This window comes from Argentina anserina, chromosome 6 (genome assembly GCF_933775445.1).
Source record: "Argentina anserina chromosome 6, drPotAnse1.1, whole genome shotgun sequence".
NCBI lineage: Eukaryota > Viridiplantae > Streptophyta > Magnoliopsida > Rosales > Rosaceae > Argentina > Argentina anserina.
The window spans coordinates 6,729,469-6,745,012 of NC_065877.1; the positions used below are offsets into that span (position 1 = coordinate 6,729,469).

At 40.0% G+C, this 15,544-nt stretch overlaps 4 protein-coding genes, 1 non-coding gene and 1 pseudogene across 5 annotated transcripts; 4 read left to right on the forward strand and 2 right to left on the reverse strand.

Annotated features, from left to right (window-relative positions):
* Window positions 1-2,667: 2,667 nt before the first annotated feature.
* On the forward strand, window positions 2,668-5,944 carry LOC126799770 (rop guanine nucleotide exchange factor 7-like). Its single transcript, XM_050527036.1, has 7 exons — window positions 2,668-3,460; window positions 3,572-3,688; window positions 3,779-3,933; window positions 4,191-4,265; window positions 4,346-4,636; window positions 4,736-5,095; window positions 5,191-5,944. Exons 1-7 carry the CDS (start codon window positions 2,884-2,886, stop codon window positions 5,737-5,739), a joined length of 2,124 nt encoding a protein of 707 aa, XP_050382993.1. The 5' UTR covers window positions 2,668-2,883; the 3' UTR covers window positions 5,740-5,944.
* Window positions 5,945-6,450: 506 nt separating this feature from the next.
* On the forward strand, window positions 6,451-8,378 carry LOC126799773 (putative receptor protein kinase ZmPK1; annotated as a pseudogene).
* On the forward strand, window positions 8,369-9,226 carry LOC126799777 (putative receptor protein kinase ZmPK1). Its single transcript, XM_050527042.1, is given in 3 exon segments — window positions 8,369-8,571; window positions 8,573-8,805; window positions 8,807-9,226. Coding segments are annotated over 3 exon segments (810 nt in total). The 5' UTR covers window positions 8,369-8,379; the 3' UTR covers window positions 9,192-9,226.
* A 1,185-nt stretch (window positions 9,227-10,411) lies between these two features.
* TRNAP-AGG (transfer RNA proline (anticodon AGG)) lies at window positions 10,412-10,483 on the reverse strand. Its single transcript has one exon. It is a non-coding gene; the product is annotated as a tRNA-Pro (tRNA).
* A 576-nt stretch (window positions 10,484-11,059) lies between these two features.
* LOC126799781 (uncharacterized) lies at window positions 11,060-11,726 on the forward strand. Its single transcript, XM_050527046.1, has 2 exons — window positions 11,060-11,451; window positions 11,555-11,726. Exons 1-2 carry the CDS (start codon window positions 11,130-11,132, stop codon window positions 11,569-11,571), a joined length of 339 nt encoding a protein of 112 aa, XP_050383003.1. The 5' UTR covers window positions 11,060-11,129; the 3' UTR covers window positions 11,572-11,726.
* An 842-nt stretch (window positions 11,727-12,568) lies between these two features.
* Window positions 12,569-15,313, reverse strand: LOC126799780 (uncharacterized). Its single transcript, XM_050527045.1, has 6 exons — window positions 14,839-15,313; window positions 14,278-14,362; window positions 13,875-14,050; window positions 13,680-13,737; window positions 13,538-13,579; window positions 12,569-12,931 (listed from the first exon to the last, which is right to left on the reverse strand). Exons 1-5 carry the CDS (start codon window positions 14,965-14,967, stop codon window positions 13,563-13,565), a joined length of 465 nt encoding a protein of 154 aa, XP_050383002.1. The 5' UTR covers window positions 14,968-15,313; the 3' UTR covers window positions 12,569-12,931; window positions 13,538-13,562.
* Between the last annotated feature and the right edge of the window lie 231 nt (window positions 15,314-15,544).

The window sequence follows — 15,544 nt, forward strand, 5'->3', positions numbered from 1 at the left end:
CTACGTCTTTTCAAATTATCTGTCAATATCAACCAAGGTGCAAACTGTATTGTGGTTGACAGGAGCCTTTCTTTGTAAATATTTCGATCTGATCGATCTGTTAGAACAACCGGCACAATCATCATAATGAGTTCATAATATAAGATGATGGTAGAGGCAGAATAGACAAAGTCATTACATATTTATTATTAAGATTTATTGCAAAATTATGGATCCCAACTCCTTGCAAACAAATTTGGTCATCTTCATGAAAAATGCTTTTAATACTTGATCCATATGGATGTCTACACTGTTTAAACTGATCCAATAAGATCTGTCATTAGTATAATGAAAGGCACTGTAATAGTAAATCTTTGTTTAAGCACATATTGAAGTTCCCAAGGTAAATTGCAAGTGGAAATGACATTTGTATGCCTAATTAGTCACAAAGACAAAAACTTCATTATAATTTAGATAATATAATCGGCACTTTGATAACAATTTGGCCATTACATCTACAAATAATGCGAACTTCAAATTTAGTTACAAAAGTATAAAAGAAGCAATTTTTTTTCTTAACCAAATTAGTTGGAAAATCAAAGAAAAAAAAAGTATCGTCAATTTTATTGACAAATCTCCCAAATCTCAAGGTTCTTATCGTCTTCGGCTTGATTCTTGGCTTGTAATTTGTGATTGGTTTCACTGGTGAAATGAATTAGGTGTCAGGGAACCTTTCTCTGCCTCCCCTCCTTGGCGAGGGTGATGTGAACAGATTGGCTCGACCTGTTGGAAGCAAGGTTTTAAAACTCGCTACTCGGTAGTCGGTCGGTCGGCCGGTGAGTAGCGAGTAGAGGAGTACTCGGCCGAGTACTTGGGGAGTACTCGGATTCTAATTTCTGGATTTTTTTTTATTTTTAAAACATATAATCTAATATATAATGTCCAAAATAATAAAAATAGTCCATAAAATATTACAATATTTAAGAGATAATAATATCAAAAAAATAAAAAACAACCATTAGTCCATTACAATAACATAAGTAATAAAAGCATACCAAATTCAATTCTTGCAAACAATCCCAAGCATATGTAACTATGCCTCAAATTCTTCTTCTCTATATCTATCTTGTACTCCCTCCGAATCCGACTCAAAATAAAAACTCAAGTCATCTATTTCCTCTTCATCATCGGATATAAAATCATCCTCATCAAGTTCTCTAATTTCTTTGATTCTAGGACCTCTCCTAGGTTAGCTACCATCCACTCTGATTCCTCTCCAACCCTTTCACTAGTAAGATCCGAAACAACTCTAAAATCTTGCTTTTTTTTTTCTGACCGAATTGACCGAGTTGGACCGAGTACTCGGCCGATTTTCTTCCCGTCGAGTAAAGGTACTGAGTAGGTCAAAATCGACTCAGTAACTAGCCGAGTGCCGAGTACTCGGCCGAGTTGACCGAGTTTTAGAACATTGGTTGGAAGTCTAAGGGCGGTGGGCAACTTCGGGATTTGACCCAGTCTTGAGGTTAGAATCAGGTGTGTCGGTTTTGATTATGCCTACTGGGCTGAGCATTCAAGCTTCCAATGGTGGCTGGAGCAGAGCAGCGATTGGATGTCTTCCGGGGGCTTTGGTGATTCTACTTTGGATACCGGCGGAGCTGGTGACTTTTGTCCTTTCGATGGTTCTGGTTGGATGCTGGAATCCTTGGTGGTTGGCAGAGAGGTTGGTGACTTGGCGTCGGAGGGTGTTAGTGTTGGTTTGCCAGTAGATTTGCTTGTTGGGGAGACTCGGATCGAGATTTGGGCCTCTGTTGTGGTGGGCCTGCTAGGGCTTATCATTTTCACTGAATGGATTGGGTTTGTCTCTCGTGGTGGGCTTGGGTAGTTTGGGTGTTTATGACCCAATATCAGACAACACTAGTCGTGGAGAAGTTCGCATCCTCCACTACTAATTTAGATTAATTGAGTCTAGTCACTGTGTTTAGAAGGCTTGGTTGCAACCATTTATTTTATCTTCTAAGTTTTACTACACAATGAAATAATGGTGCTATAAACGGTATTCATTGTATGTGCATGTTTTTGGCTCTGTAAGCTTAGTTTTCTAGGTTTTAATGACCAGATAAGATGACTCTTATAGTCGGGCTGTACGGGTCGGTTATCTTTGTACTATTACTGAATTAAATCTTATTGACTTTTGTACTAAAAAAAACATTAATCACTTATTTTATTAACTGGAATTATGATTTTTACTAGTAGTTTTGTAAATAAAATTTGTCAGCGAGATCATACCGATCGAAGTTTAATTAGTTAGTTTACAAAACCTTGTCTACCATATGACCGTAACTTTGTTTTATATTTTCATTGAAAGTCCATTTTTTGGGTCAAAAAAGTCCATTAATCTTGATCAATGAACAAGATCAGTAAATTTAGGAGGAGAAGGGCAAAGCAGTCACTTAACACCAAAACCAGTACTGCCCTCAGAGCTTAAAACCCCCCCAAAAACAACATAATCAAGGATAAACTGGTGGAGACATCATTGAGTTTGATCCGTTGATTACACGACTCCCATGACTTTTCTTTATCATGTAATTCAAACCCAACTTAGAATTATTAATCCCGTCATCATTTTTGAAATCTTGTTTAAGCAAAGCAGAGAGTAACAGAGAGGCAGAGTCACTCAAAGTTTACTGTTTGATTAAATATGTTGGAAAGGACAAGAATACGCTCTTCGAAGTTCAAATAGGGGTCTCTCACTCTCTCCTTGTTCATGTGTTTGAGCAAGTTTGAGTTATCATGATTCATGCTTAGCTTCACGTTTTGGTTGTTATAAATAAAGCACCAATGTTTACCAGATTTTCCCTCATATTTCACCAGCTACCTTTCACTGTCAGACATGGTTGAGGCCTCATGGAAGCAACTTTCACTCACCAAGAGGAAAGAGAAGGAGCCCATCTACAAAACCATCACCAACAACTCAAGCTTTGTCTTCCATTGGTGAGGTACAGAGGAGACAATACCCAGAACCCATTTTCCATCTTTGGGTTTTGCTTGTCCAAGTACATAAGAAGCCTCTATTCCAGAGCTAGAATCTCTAATTCGTGTTGCTTAGGGAGGCTGAGTTATAATGGTATGGTGGTGAACAACTCTGTGTTTTGTGATTCAATTGAAGAAGGAGAAGCTGCAATGGAGGGTTTCGTTGAGAAAAGTGAGGGGCTTGATGAAATTGTGGGTAAAGTTGAGACCTCTGAGGAGTTGAACGAGATTGAGGAGAAGGGCCGTGAGAGCTGTTCAAGTTCTGATTTTTTGACATCTGAGACTACAGGGCATGAGGAGCAGAGTCACAGTAGCTCTGAGGAGTCATCTTCTCCACCCTCATTGGGTTGGCCTGTTCAGAAATCTGAGTCACCAGATTGTATTAAAGAGAATGGGACTGAAGCCCATTTGGATGATAGGAAATTACAGAAACAAGGGTCTACGATATCAGGTATTGTCTCTATTTCAATCATAGTAAGCCACATAAACTCATAGAGTACATGTTGTTTTGTTTGATTAGATACAGAGCATGATTTATTGATTTTGGTTTATCGTATTGTAGAGACCGAGTTGATGAAGGAGAGGTTTGCGAAATTGCTGCTTGGAGAAGATATGTCAGGCTGTGGAAATGGGGTTTCTACAGCATTGGCTTTATCAAATGCCATTACTAATCTTTGTGGTATGGAATTGTAATGCATTATCACAATGTCCTGAAATTCTAGCTTGTAGTGTTGGTTTTGATGTTTGTATGATTTGTTTGATTCTGTAGCAACCCTATTTGGGCAACTTTGGAGACTAGAACCTCTACCGCGGGAGAAGAAATTAATGTGGCGAAGAGAGATGGAATGGCTTCTTTGTGTGAGTGATCACATTGTTGAGTTGGTACCATCTTGGCAGACATTCCCAGATGGAAGCAAATTGGAGGTACAACCTGATTCCAGCATGAGTTGTCAGAACATTTGAATTTCTTACCTTCTGCATACCTTTTGCTAAAATGTAGCAATGTATATCATTTTGCTAAACTTTAAAAAGGTAGATTTGAAATGAAAAGCATGCTCATACTTTATGCTTATAACTGGTGATAAGCTGATAATAGTGTGTGAAGTGTCCAACAACCACCCTTTGGTTACGGGGTACAAAGTTCCCTGAACTTATTTTGACTCGCTTGCACCTGAATTCAGGTCATGAGTTGCAGACCTCGCTCGGATCTTTATGTTAATCTCCCCGCCCTTCGCAAATTGGATAACATGCTTCTTGTAAGCTTCTCAAGTACTTATCTTTTTCTATATAGATCCAGTTTCATGTGATTAGTTCTGAATTTAGCCACTTCTTGCAGGAAATATTAGATGGTTTTAATGATACAGAGTTCTGGTATGTTGACCAAGGCATTCTGGCTCCAGATGCTGATGGGTCAACCTCCTTCCGAAGAGCATTTCAGCGCCAAGAAGAGAAGTGGTGGCTTCCTGTGCCCCGAGTTCCTCCTGGTGGACTCCATGAAACTACAAGAAAGCAATTGCAGCACAAGCGTGATTGCACGAATCAAATTCTTAAAGCTGCGATGGCGATCAATAGTATCACTTTAGCTGATATTGCAGTCCCTGAATCATATCTGGAAGCTCTTCCAAAGGTTTGAAACATTCTCAAGATTCAGTGATATCTGTTATTTGGCAAATATATATACTTACTTAGACATGGTTGTTGAGCTTTTGCTATAACTTGGTTTCAGAATGCAAGAGCAAGCTTAGGTGATGTTATCTATCGATACATTTCATCAGATCAATTCTCAGCTGAGTGTCTACTTGATTGCCTTGATCTGTCCTCTGAACATCAAGCTATAGAAATTGCCAACAGAGTCGAGTCGTCAATCTACTTGTGGCGCCAAAAGACAAACTCAAAACCAAAAAATAACAATACCAGAAATAGTTCAAAGTCATCATGGGAAATGGTTAAGGAAATGATGGTTGTTGATGCAGATAAAGGGGAGTTACTTGCAGAAAGAGCCGAAAGTCTCTTAATTTCATTGAAGCAACGCTTCCCCCGTCTTCCACAGACATCCCTTGATATGAGCAAGATTCAGTGCAATAAGGTTCCCAACTACTTCTCAATCCAAAATTTCTTCTGATTTAGTCCTTCGATTATTTATTCCTTTTTACTTAATCGATTAACTTTAATTTGGTGTAGGATGTAGGGAAATCAATCTTGGAGAGCTATTCAAGGGTTCTTGAGAGCCTGGCATTCAACATCGTGGCACGCATTGATGATCTGCTTTATGTAGATGACTTGACAACACATTCAGATCAGTTCCCATCAAGGCATTCAGATCAATTCCCATCAATCTCCAAAGTTAGTGTGATTTCACACAAGGCAACTCCTATTCCATATACATCAGTGCCCATCTCAAGCACTCCATATAAAACAGCTTATGCCACACCAAATTTTTCACCTGCACAGCGAGCTAGCCCTCTCAGGGTAGAAAGATCACCATTTATGACCAACGCCAAGATTTCTCCTCAACGCGGATTAGGCGTGAAGAAAGTTCTGACTGATTATCTTAGCATTGATACAAAAGGAAAGACCTACAGCAACCCAACTGAGATGCCGGATTCAGCTTCAGACACAATGCAAGCAACTCTTGCATCTCATATGGGACTAGGTTCTTTTGAATCTTCAAGCGCATCAAGCAGCCCGGTGACTCAGGACTCAGATACACAAGAAAGAATCCACATTTGAAAGTGACACTTTTCATTTAGATTGTTTGAGTCTTGTCAGGAGTTGTTTGTAATGGCAACGAGAAGGTTCATGTTTCTAATGTGCATTCTGTGTTTTCCAGTTTTGAGTTTGTTCCCGAGTCACTGATTGACGTGGGTCAGTGATTGTAAAGAGAGAACTAATTCCTACACTATTACTTTGGATAGAATATATGTTCTGTTGATTTCTCATTCAGCTGTGGCCTGTGGATTTGATAAAACTGAATGCATATAACCGTATACTAGCTTCTCATGCAAAGCTATGCCCTATATAATATATATACGTTGTGATAAACCCAGGAAAAGTGAAGCTCCTGTCAAGAAAAACCCTTACTCACATCGTTGAACCTTCCCCATAGGTTGACAAAGACTTTTCTTGCTCTCTGTATTGGCTAGATGGATATTTTCTTAGCTGAACCCGTTGCTCTCATCTAAGGTTTGGAGCATATGTATCGTCTCACATCTCGAACCATTTTGGTGGAAGGTGAGTTCAAGTTGCTCATTGATAGTCACCTCTATGTGTGTCGTGGCTTGTTATGTTTCTCAATAAAAACATGAAGGAGCTTTCTCTTTAAAGACTTGAACGCAGGTTAGACTTGGAAGTCCACGTAAACTCATCAGACTAGTCAACCTGTTTTAAAGAGCACTGCACCATTATAAACTTTTAACTTCCCTCTAGAACCAGTTTCCCAGAAGACCTGAAATCATTATGGCCCAGCAAACCGTTGTTGTTGCAGTGATGACTTGTTCTTTTATGCTTCTAGTTTTGAGTTTTTCATCCATTTCAGTGAAAAATGCTGCAGGTTCACACTTCCTAACATCCCCAGACAAATCTTTCACATGTGGATTCCATGGGGTGCCGGAAAGAAATGCGTATTGGTTCTCCATATGGTTTACAGATTCCAGAGACAAAACCGCTGTTTGGACGGCTAACAGAGACAGACCCGTTGGTGCGGACTCTAGAGTTTCTTTGCGTCCAGATGGTTCCATGGTCTTGACTGAACATGAGGATGACACAAGTCACACAAACATAAGTATCTGGGAGAGGAGCACCGGCTTCACTGGTGTTGACAGAGCGGAGCTTATGAATTCTGGCAACCTTGTTCTAAGAGATCAACATGGTACAATTCTTTGGCAAAGCTTTGATTTCCCCACTGATACTCTCCTCCCAAACAAACCATTTACAAAGAACAGCAGCCTGGTATCAAATTTAGGAAGAGGAAATTTTGGTTCTGGATATTTTAACTTCTATTTTGATAGTGATAATGTTTTGAAGTTAATGTATAATGGTCCTGACACTTCAAGCCTGTACTGGCCTGACCCTGATTATAGTGTGTTTCAGAATGGTGAATTGCTTCCAATAGTAGTAGAGTTGCTGTTCTAGATGATCTAGATAGCTTTTTGTCTAGTGATGAACTGCAATTTAGGTGCTTTTGACATGGATTTGAGAGTGAAAAGGCGGTTGACGATGGATTATGATGGAAATCTAAGACTTTATAGTCTTAATAGCTCAACAGGATCGTGGATGATCACATGGCAAGCCATGGTGCAGCTCTGTAAGGTTCATGGGATTTGTGGAAGAAATGGGATTTGCATCTATACTCCAACACCAAAGTGTTCATGTCCTCCTGGCTATGAAATAGCCGATGCAAGTAACTTGAACTTGTGCTGCAATGCAAAGTTCAAGCGTACTTGCTCGAAATCTCCAGAAGAGAAATTCGTGCAGATTCCACAAGTAGAACTTGATGATTGCAGATAGCTCTGTTTGGAAGATTGCCGCTGTGAGGCATTTAGCTATAGGGTAGATGGGGAAGGGAGGTGTTACACCACTTACACCAAAAGTGCTCTTTTCAATTCCTACAAGTCTCCAGATTTTGTTGGTATATACTTGAAAATGCCCAAGAGTTTCAGTGTGGACTGTGGAGTCACCAAATCCCCACTTTTCAGTGTGCACAACCATTAAAAGGTTCAGATGGATATATCTCTATAGTTTTGCTTTTGCTGTTGGTGCTATTGAGTTCCTCATTATAGTCCCCGCTTGGTGGCTGCTTTTTAGAAGACATGGAACTGATGGAAGTGCAGCAACTCCTTTAAAAGACGGATACCGTGTGATTTAGAAGATTTCACTTCCATGAGCTCAAGAATGCAACCAAAAACTTCAAGTAAGAGCTCGGAAGAGGGGCTTCAGGGTGTGTCTATAAGGGTGTTCTGGAGGCCAAGTCCGGCGGAGGAAAGCAGAAGAAGAAGAAGAAGAAGAAGAAGTGGAGCAAAGACAAGCAGAAGGAGAAGGTCAACAACATGGTGCTTTTCGACCAGGCTACTTATGATAAGCTGCTCTCTGAGGCTCCCAAGTTCAAGCTCATCACGCCGTCCATTCTCTCCGATCGTCTCAGGATCAACGGCTCTCTGGCCAGGAGGGCAATCAGGGACTTGATGGCCAGGGGATCCATCAGGATGGTCTCGGCTAACGCCAGCCAGCAGATTTACACCAGGGCCACCAACACCTAGGTCGAATCTGTTTTTTTCGCTTTCGTTTCGAGTTTGTTTAGTGTTTGAGACTATTTAGAGTTTGTTTTTCGAATTTACTTTCGGAACTGTGGAGAATTTCATTTTGAGTTATCTGATGAAGTTGTTTAAAAAAAAAAAAAGAGTAGTAGCTGTCAAGAAATTGGTGGACATTCATCAAGGAGAAGATGTATTTTGGGCAGAAGTAAGCACAATTGGCAAAGTCAATCACATGAACCTAGTGAGAATTTGGGGATTTTGCTCAGAAGATGAGCACAAATTACTGGTTTCTGAATTTGTTGAAAATGGATCTTTGGAGTTTGGACAAGCACTTGTTTGCCTCAAACTTACTTGGATGGAAAGAAAGGTTTAAAGTTGCACTAGGGGTAGCGAAGGGTTTAGCCTATCTTCACCATGAATGTCTAGAAAGGTTGATACATTGTGACGTGAAGCCTGAAAACATACTCCTAGACAGTGATTTGAGCCAAAAGATCGCCGATTTTGGGTTATCGAAGCTAACTCAGAGAGATAGACTTGCTTCAATACTCTCAGATTCGAGGAACAAAGGGGTATATGGCCCCGGAGTGGGCTATGAACCTTCGAATCACTGCAAAGGTAGATGTTTACAGTTACGGCGTTGTGATCCTGGAGATAGTGGAGGGCATTCGACTTACAAGTTGGGTGCTGGAGGACAATGAAGAGGAGCAAGAAGCAGAGATCACTAGGTTTGTGAGGGAAGCCAAAAATTAAGTTCAACATGGGAAAGAGTCGTGGATAGATGATGTTGCTGATCCAAGGCTAGAAGGGCAGTTCAGCAGAAAACAAGCAGCAAAGATGGTTGAGATTGGCATTGCCTGTGTGGAGGAAGATAGGAACAAAAGACCAACAATGGATACAGTGATACATACCACAGACTTTGCTAGAATGTGAAGATTGTATTCACATGCATTCTCTTAACTATTAGATAATACATGCAGATAGAAAAGTAATTATAATTACTCTATATTATCTTTTTTTTTAAAGAAACTATTTGGTTTATAAAAAATATAAACAAATGCTAGAATAACTATTACATATCTCTATGATGTCATCTCCAGATTGGCAAAAAGTTTGTGAGCATACTCTGATACATAGCATATGACTACTTATTCTAAATGATGCACACTTATTTAAGGAACCCTATAACATAAAGAATATTATAGAGTTAAATACAATAAAATAAATAATCAGCCAAGACCCAAGCCCGTAGACTCAAATCAGGCAAATCCAAAGAATCCAAACCCAAATAGCAGACCCACACTCAAGTTGATCAGCCCAAGCCCAAACTCGGCCATGAATGGCCTCTTTCTTCCTTCCACCGAAGAATGCCATCAACGCCGACAACAGATCGCAGACGACCACCACCATAGCCCCAGACCAATGCAGATCTGAGCAACAGTCTGCTTTCCATGTGAAACCATCCTCAGCTAACACGATCAACGAATACTCCGTAGAAAAAACTCACGCCACCACCGTCCTTGCCGCCAGATCTACCAGATTTGCGCTGAATCGCCCAAAATCCAGCGATACATTCAGACCACGATGCCGACCCAACGATCGGAGCCTCCTTGAAACCAATCCCTGCACCCTTAGATTTGACAGCAAAGCCTTGCAGCCTAGCCCCGCATACAAGGAGTGCCTCGACAAAACGTAATAGGTCAGAGATCCAATTTTCTTCATCGGCTGCAAGCCACCGCCAAAGGTGTTTCTCGCCATCACCAAACGGTCTGCGCCAAGAGGACTCAATGCCGCCGCCCATTTGTCTGCACGATCGACACTCTTCAAAATAGAAAAGTTCCGCTGCCATGAAACACTAGGTTTCCAAGCGTGATAGCTCCGAGCAATCCAGAGCTCCCGCATGGTATCAGAAACTGCCCCTTTCTAATCATCATCTCTACATTATCTCAATTGATTGTCGACATTCCTAGTTAATGGCTAAAACAGTGTGAAGAATTAATAAACCTTGTATTTCTGTTCTTGTATGATTCACGCAAGAATTCCAGTTATTCCACAGTAAGATACATGCAACTTTTAGTGTTATCAAGTGAAGCTTGGTCTCCTGCAAGTTCTGAAAAAAAAAATCGAGAAATGTTACCCAAAAAACTTTAAAGGGGGCATTCCGAGAATTGAACTCGGGACCTCTCGCACCCTAAGCGAGAATCATACCACTAGACCAAATGCCCACGTTTGGTAAATCCTCCAAGCAAAACCTAAAAACACCACATCCACTTTTTCTTCTGCATTTTTACCACACAACAAGGCTGATCCAGTGAAGAATTTAGAGTAAATCTAGAACAAATTTCTGATCGGTAAAAATCAGAGCCAAGAACTGCATCGCAAATCTCTTACATTTTGTAGTCTTAGGTTTGATTGCAACAACAGAGCTTTCGGGTTTAGGTGGATCAAAAATGGTTCTGGAAGATGAACCTAGTTTGCTAGTTGATTACACGTTGTGACAAGGAAGAGGTCCTCCAAAGGTCGGTAATAGATTTTGGGCAGTTGGAGTGAGGTGTCTCCATAACATGAGAGCTTCCAGGTCTTCACTATCACTAATGGCCACACCTTAATGATGTCTACACTGAAGATGCCAACCCAAGTTTCAGTAAAGTAAAACACAACCCTCGCACCAATTTTGGCACTCAAAAGTGCTGAGTAAACAAGCTGCCTGCTTCTAGTGCTAGCTCCATTAGTACTCAGTGGGTGATTGAGAAACCACATATTATGCTCCGATTTTAGCTATAAAAACCCTGTCTCATTGTAAAATAACAATATTGTGGGATCATTTAGAGTATTAAAACTTAAGCATTCTGAAAAAAGAGAGAGACTCCAATGAAGTTCATTTGCATTCTGGGATTGCTTGCAGTGGCTATTAGCTTCAACAAGGTTAATGGGGCGAGTCCGTGTGGAAAGTCGACTCCAGATGAGGAGGCAATGAACCTTGCCCCTTGTGCAATTGCTGCACAAGACGCAAAAGCTTCTGTTTCTGATGGTTGTTGCAAGCAAGTGAAGAGAATAGGGGCAAACCCTAGCTGTCTCTGCGCAGTTCTGCTCTCCGACACTGCTAAATACTCCGGTGTGAAGCCTGAAGTCGCCATTACCATTCCTAAACGCTGCAACTTTGCCAACCGCCCAGTCGGTTACAAGTGTGGAGGTAACTATCTCATATAATGTTACTAAATTGTTGCATGTAATACTGTCAATTTTAGACTTTATATTACTGAACCCTACTAACACAATGCTACTTAATCTTGCAGCTTATACCCTTCCATGATTTGGATCTAGAGAAACGGATTTAGAAGGCCCTGTATTGGAACTGTTGGCTACTAGTGTCACCAAGTAGAGCTTACTGCTTGTGATTTAATAATGCTAGTAGCTTGTATAATTTTACTGTACCTTCAATAAATACATTATGGAACCTCAGTATCAGACTCTCAGTGTGCTTAAATCATTATTTTCTCCTCTATTTGGTATCTACCTCATTTGCTCTTGATCTTTAAAATTAATTATTAAAACTAATTATTAAAGTATTGATAACATGAAACATTAGATATTTAGATTAGTTTAAAGAGTACATCTAATCTAACAGATTAATTTTAAAGGGTGATGCATTAGGGGATTAATCGAATACTTTTACATCTATTGGGATTCTTTGGCGTATTATACGTCAGAAATTCAAAGAAACTAGTTGTTAGGAAAGATCGTGGAATTGCAAAGCCCATGGATGACAACAAGAACCATTTACAGACAAAGATCGATAGCAACATGAAAATCATAGCAACATGAAAATCAGACCCGACTATGAATTTTATGCTCCTCACATGACACATCCAATGTGCTTCTTTTAACGACTGAAACTAACTACCACAGAAAGGAATATTCCACCAGACATGGGATAAGGACTGATTTGAACTGTAGGTCATATATGGATAGGGGAATAACCTCAACTCACAATCTCAAGGTCGGATAAGAAAATTGAAAGGACAGTTTAGAGGTCATGCAGCTTGACAGGTTGGCGGGTTGCCAAGTTCATTTTGGATTCTGGACCACACCGACTTTGAAGACTGATTTGGTAGTTTGTAGTGCGTGGCACTTCAATTTTTTAGGATCTCAGTTTTGAGGTGAAGAAGAAGAAGAAGAAGAAGAAACTGTAGGGATAATCATCATAATATGCAGTAGTGCTAAACTGTAGTTGGAAGTGTGCAGGAGTTTCTCGTTAGTTAGGGTATCAGAACTGGAAAGAAACGAAAAGTTAACACAATAGAACTCGGTGAAGAAAGATGAAAACCATTCATCCAAGCCTTGACATAATGACATTAGAAGTTCAACAGTACATAGATGAGCATAAACTGTAGTTACTACATATCCAGATCCCTCCAACTACAGTACATGATACTGATGTAGTAGTTGATGAGAAATGGAGGATACTAAACGGAACATTTTACATTTAGAGACAGAGAAAGGGAAGGAGGGAGAATACTACATCCTTCTTTACATTGACCCTAAAAAAGATGCATACATATGTATAGTTATAAACTGTGATTTCATACGGATCGCTGTGTGGCCGGAGCAAAAGATCAGAAACCAGCTTCGACAACGATCTTTTGCTGCTACTACTCTATTTCCTATTATGCCTGCAAGGAATATATGCAAACAGAAAACTAATTCAATACATCAACCTCCGAACTAGGAAGGACACAAAAACATGAACAATTTTCTATTAGCAGGAATTAAAAGAATTATTCAAAGCAGAATCCATCATGCTACTTGAGCATCATTTATTTTCTTATTGAATTCATGTGATTCGGTAAAATTCATGCTACTCTTTTTCCTAGTATGCCTTCCGATGAATACTTGCAAACAGAAAACTATTCTGTTACATCAACTTCAAACTAGGAAAGACACCAAAACATGGAACAATGTTCCATTGGCAGGAAGGGTATGAATTTATTCAAAGACTGAATCCATCATGCTATGCATCTTTCAATTTTTTTTATGAAAATTCATGAGTTTGGGTAAAGCAGAGTATCACGGTGTTTAACTAACCACAGCTAATGAATAATTTTTGTAAAGCAATATTCCTTACCATAAAGGACAGAATTAATACAAATAACATTCAGTTGATAATAAAGAATTACCATACTTGTAGTCCAGGCAAGTTTACAGACAACCAAAGATAACAAAGTAGACGCCAAAGAAGAAGATATTATGACCTGAAGTTCCTAGTGTTAAAACTTTACCTGGATGAGGATGGTGATAGACTCCTTAATAATAGAGAGACCCTACAAATGGAGAAAGTTGACAGAAAATGCAATGTCAAAACAATAGAGCTTGATTGGGCTTGTTCATACACCTTTACAATAATCAACTGCAGGTCCTTACCTTGCCACCAGTTTCCTCTGCAAGCAGTGCCATCGTCGTCGGTCCAATCTTTCTTGTACTGAAGCAAACACGAAATAAACGTCATGTTATAATGGAATTTCTGTAGTATGACTGAATAAGAAGCTTCTGTATTTGCATCAAACCATAATTAAGTTATTTTACAGGAATAGGGTAAAAAGAAGTTAAAGAACTCACCGATGAATTACTTCCAGAGTCCTGGCTATTCTGGGGATGATGATAGATGTCTTGCCCACCATAGTAGATTGATGAACTGAGATGACATGGTTGTTGCACTCTCTGATCATGATAGTAGGAACTCATGTCCTTGTTCTGTTTGCTCTGACCCTCACCTTTTCCATTAGAGTAATCACCTGCACAAATAACAAGATTCAGAGACACAAATAAAGCCAACAATTACTAAATCTACATATCAGAAGCAAGACCAAGTATATATAACACACTAGCCATTTGAAAGAAAAAAAAAACAAGAACTAAATAGATACTCTTCTACCATCAGAGCAGTGACAGACAAGCCTAGTAAATTAACCTGGCTCTGAATTCTGATTTGTAACAATGAGCCAGAGAAAGCCATGCAAACCTGACTGTGCTGAGTTGAAGTTCATCGGCTGATCAATGACTTTTTTCTTAGTAAGCTCAGAACGCAGAGATTCCCTGCTTAGCACCTAAATTAAAGCCAAAACAGACCTTTCTCAGAATCTAGTACAACAAACAATAAATATATGTAAACAATTCACACAAAATGGTAAAAACAACATACATGCACTGATGCACCACCTTTGCGTTATATGATTCCTTACCCTCTGCTAATAAAACCCAATGTAAGCCCCCATCCCAATTCAGGTAAAAAGTACAAGAAACCGAAGGCTGACTTGTATATCAAGACTGAAACCTTCACTAGATTTGGGAGAAGAAAACATGGATAAACCTCATGAAGATTTTAGAATACCAAAAGACATACAATCCAACAAAGGCGGGGACTTTCAACTATATTCAATCTGAAACAGGCATGAGATTCATACCCCATTACCAATACAAAACAAAACAGAACTCACCTCTACACATCCTCTAATGCAGGAGATAACAATCACGCGATCAATTGAATAGAATCAAACGTCACAATCAAAACATAAAGCAATACCTTAGGTGAGTTCATGGGAGGCGCGAAAATGGCCCCGAAAATCCCAGATGAAGAGGTGGATGAGTCTTTGGAACCAAACGGTTCAGAAGTGAAGGTGGAAGACGAGTCAGTTGGCTTATTTCCCTCCATTTCTTGTCTATCTGATAATCCTCACAATCCCGAAAACCCCTCTGTCTCTCTTGTGTGTTGTGCCCCGAACAGAGTGTGGTGTTGGGTTTATATAGAAGCACAGAGCACCGTCACGAAAAGAGAAGCTTAATGAATAAGAAAATGGGCCCTGAAAATGGTTTACGCTGAAAAACAAAACCAGGAAACTGAAACGGCGACAGAGAGAGAGAGAGAGAGAGAGAGAGAGAGAGAGAGAGAGAGAGAGCCAAGGGGGAAGGACACGTGAAAAATCAAAGAGAGGAGTATCGAGTAAAAACGAAACCGTTGCTCCCACCCAATTTATAAGCCAAAAACGACGCCTACCCCATTTCAAAATCTCTTTCCCAGTCTGAAAATCTCGTACTCTGATACTCTTTTCTCTCCTTTCTCGCCTACAATCTCTCCTCTGTTTTTGTTACGTCTCTGCTTATTACGTCTCTGTTTCTGGTTCTTCAACCTGTCCGGAGGGTTACAGGTTCTCGCCACGTGGACTCGTAGTATGTACCAATGCATCACTGCCACGATTACCTTAGTGGATAATAACCGCCCCGCCCTGCTT

What these genes read in the sequence shown, in the direction of transcription:
- LOC126799781 (XM_050527046.1), top strand. Translation starts at nt 11,130, where the DNA reads ATGAAGTTCATTTGCATTCTGGGATTGCTTGCAGTGGCTATTAGCTTC.
- LOC126799770 (XM_050527036.1), top strand. Translation starts at nt 2,884, where the DNA reads ATGGAAGCAACTTTCACTCACCAAGAGGAAAGAGAAGGAGCCCATCTA. An exon ending in TGCCATTACTAATCTTTGTG is followed by an intron (nt 3,689 to 3,778) that starts GTATGGAATTGT and finishes TTGATTCTGTAG; the next exon opens with CAACCCTATTTGGGCAACTT. An exon ending in AATTGGATAACATGCTTCTT is followed by an intron (nt 4,266 to 4,345) that starts GTAAGCTTCTCA and finishes CACTTCTTGCAG; the next exon opens with GAAATATTAGATGGTTTTAA.
- LOC126799780 (XM_050527045.1), bottom strand. Translation starts at nt 14,967, where the DNA reads ATGGAGGGAAATAAGCCAACTGACTCGTCTTCCACCTTCACTTCTGAA. An exon ending in CTCCCATGAACTCACCTAAG is followed by an intron (nt 14,363 to 14,838) that starts GTATTGCTTTAT and finishes GCTTTAATTTAG; the next exon opens with GTGCTAAGCAGGGAATCTCT. An exon ending in ACTCTGGAAGTAATTCATCG is followed by an intron (nt 13,738 to 13,874) that starts GTGAGTTCTTTA and finishes TGTTTGCTTCAG; the next exon opens with TACAAGAAAGATTGGACCGA.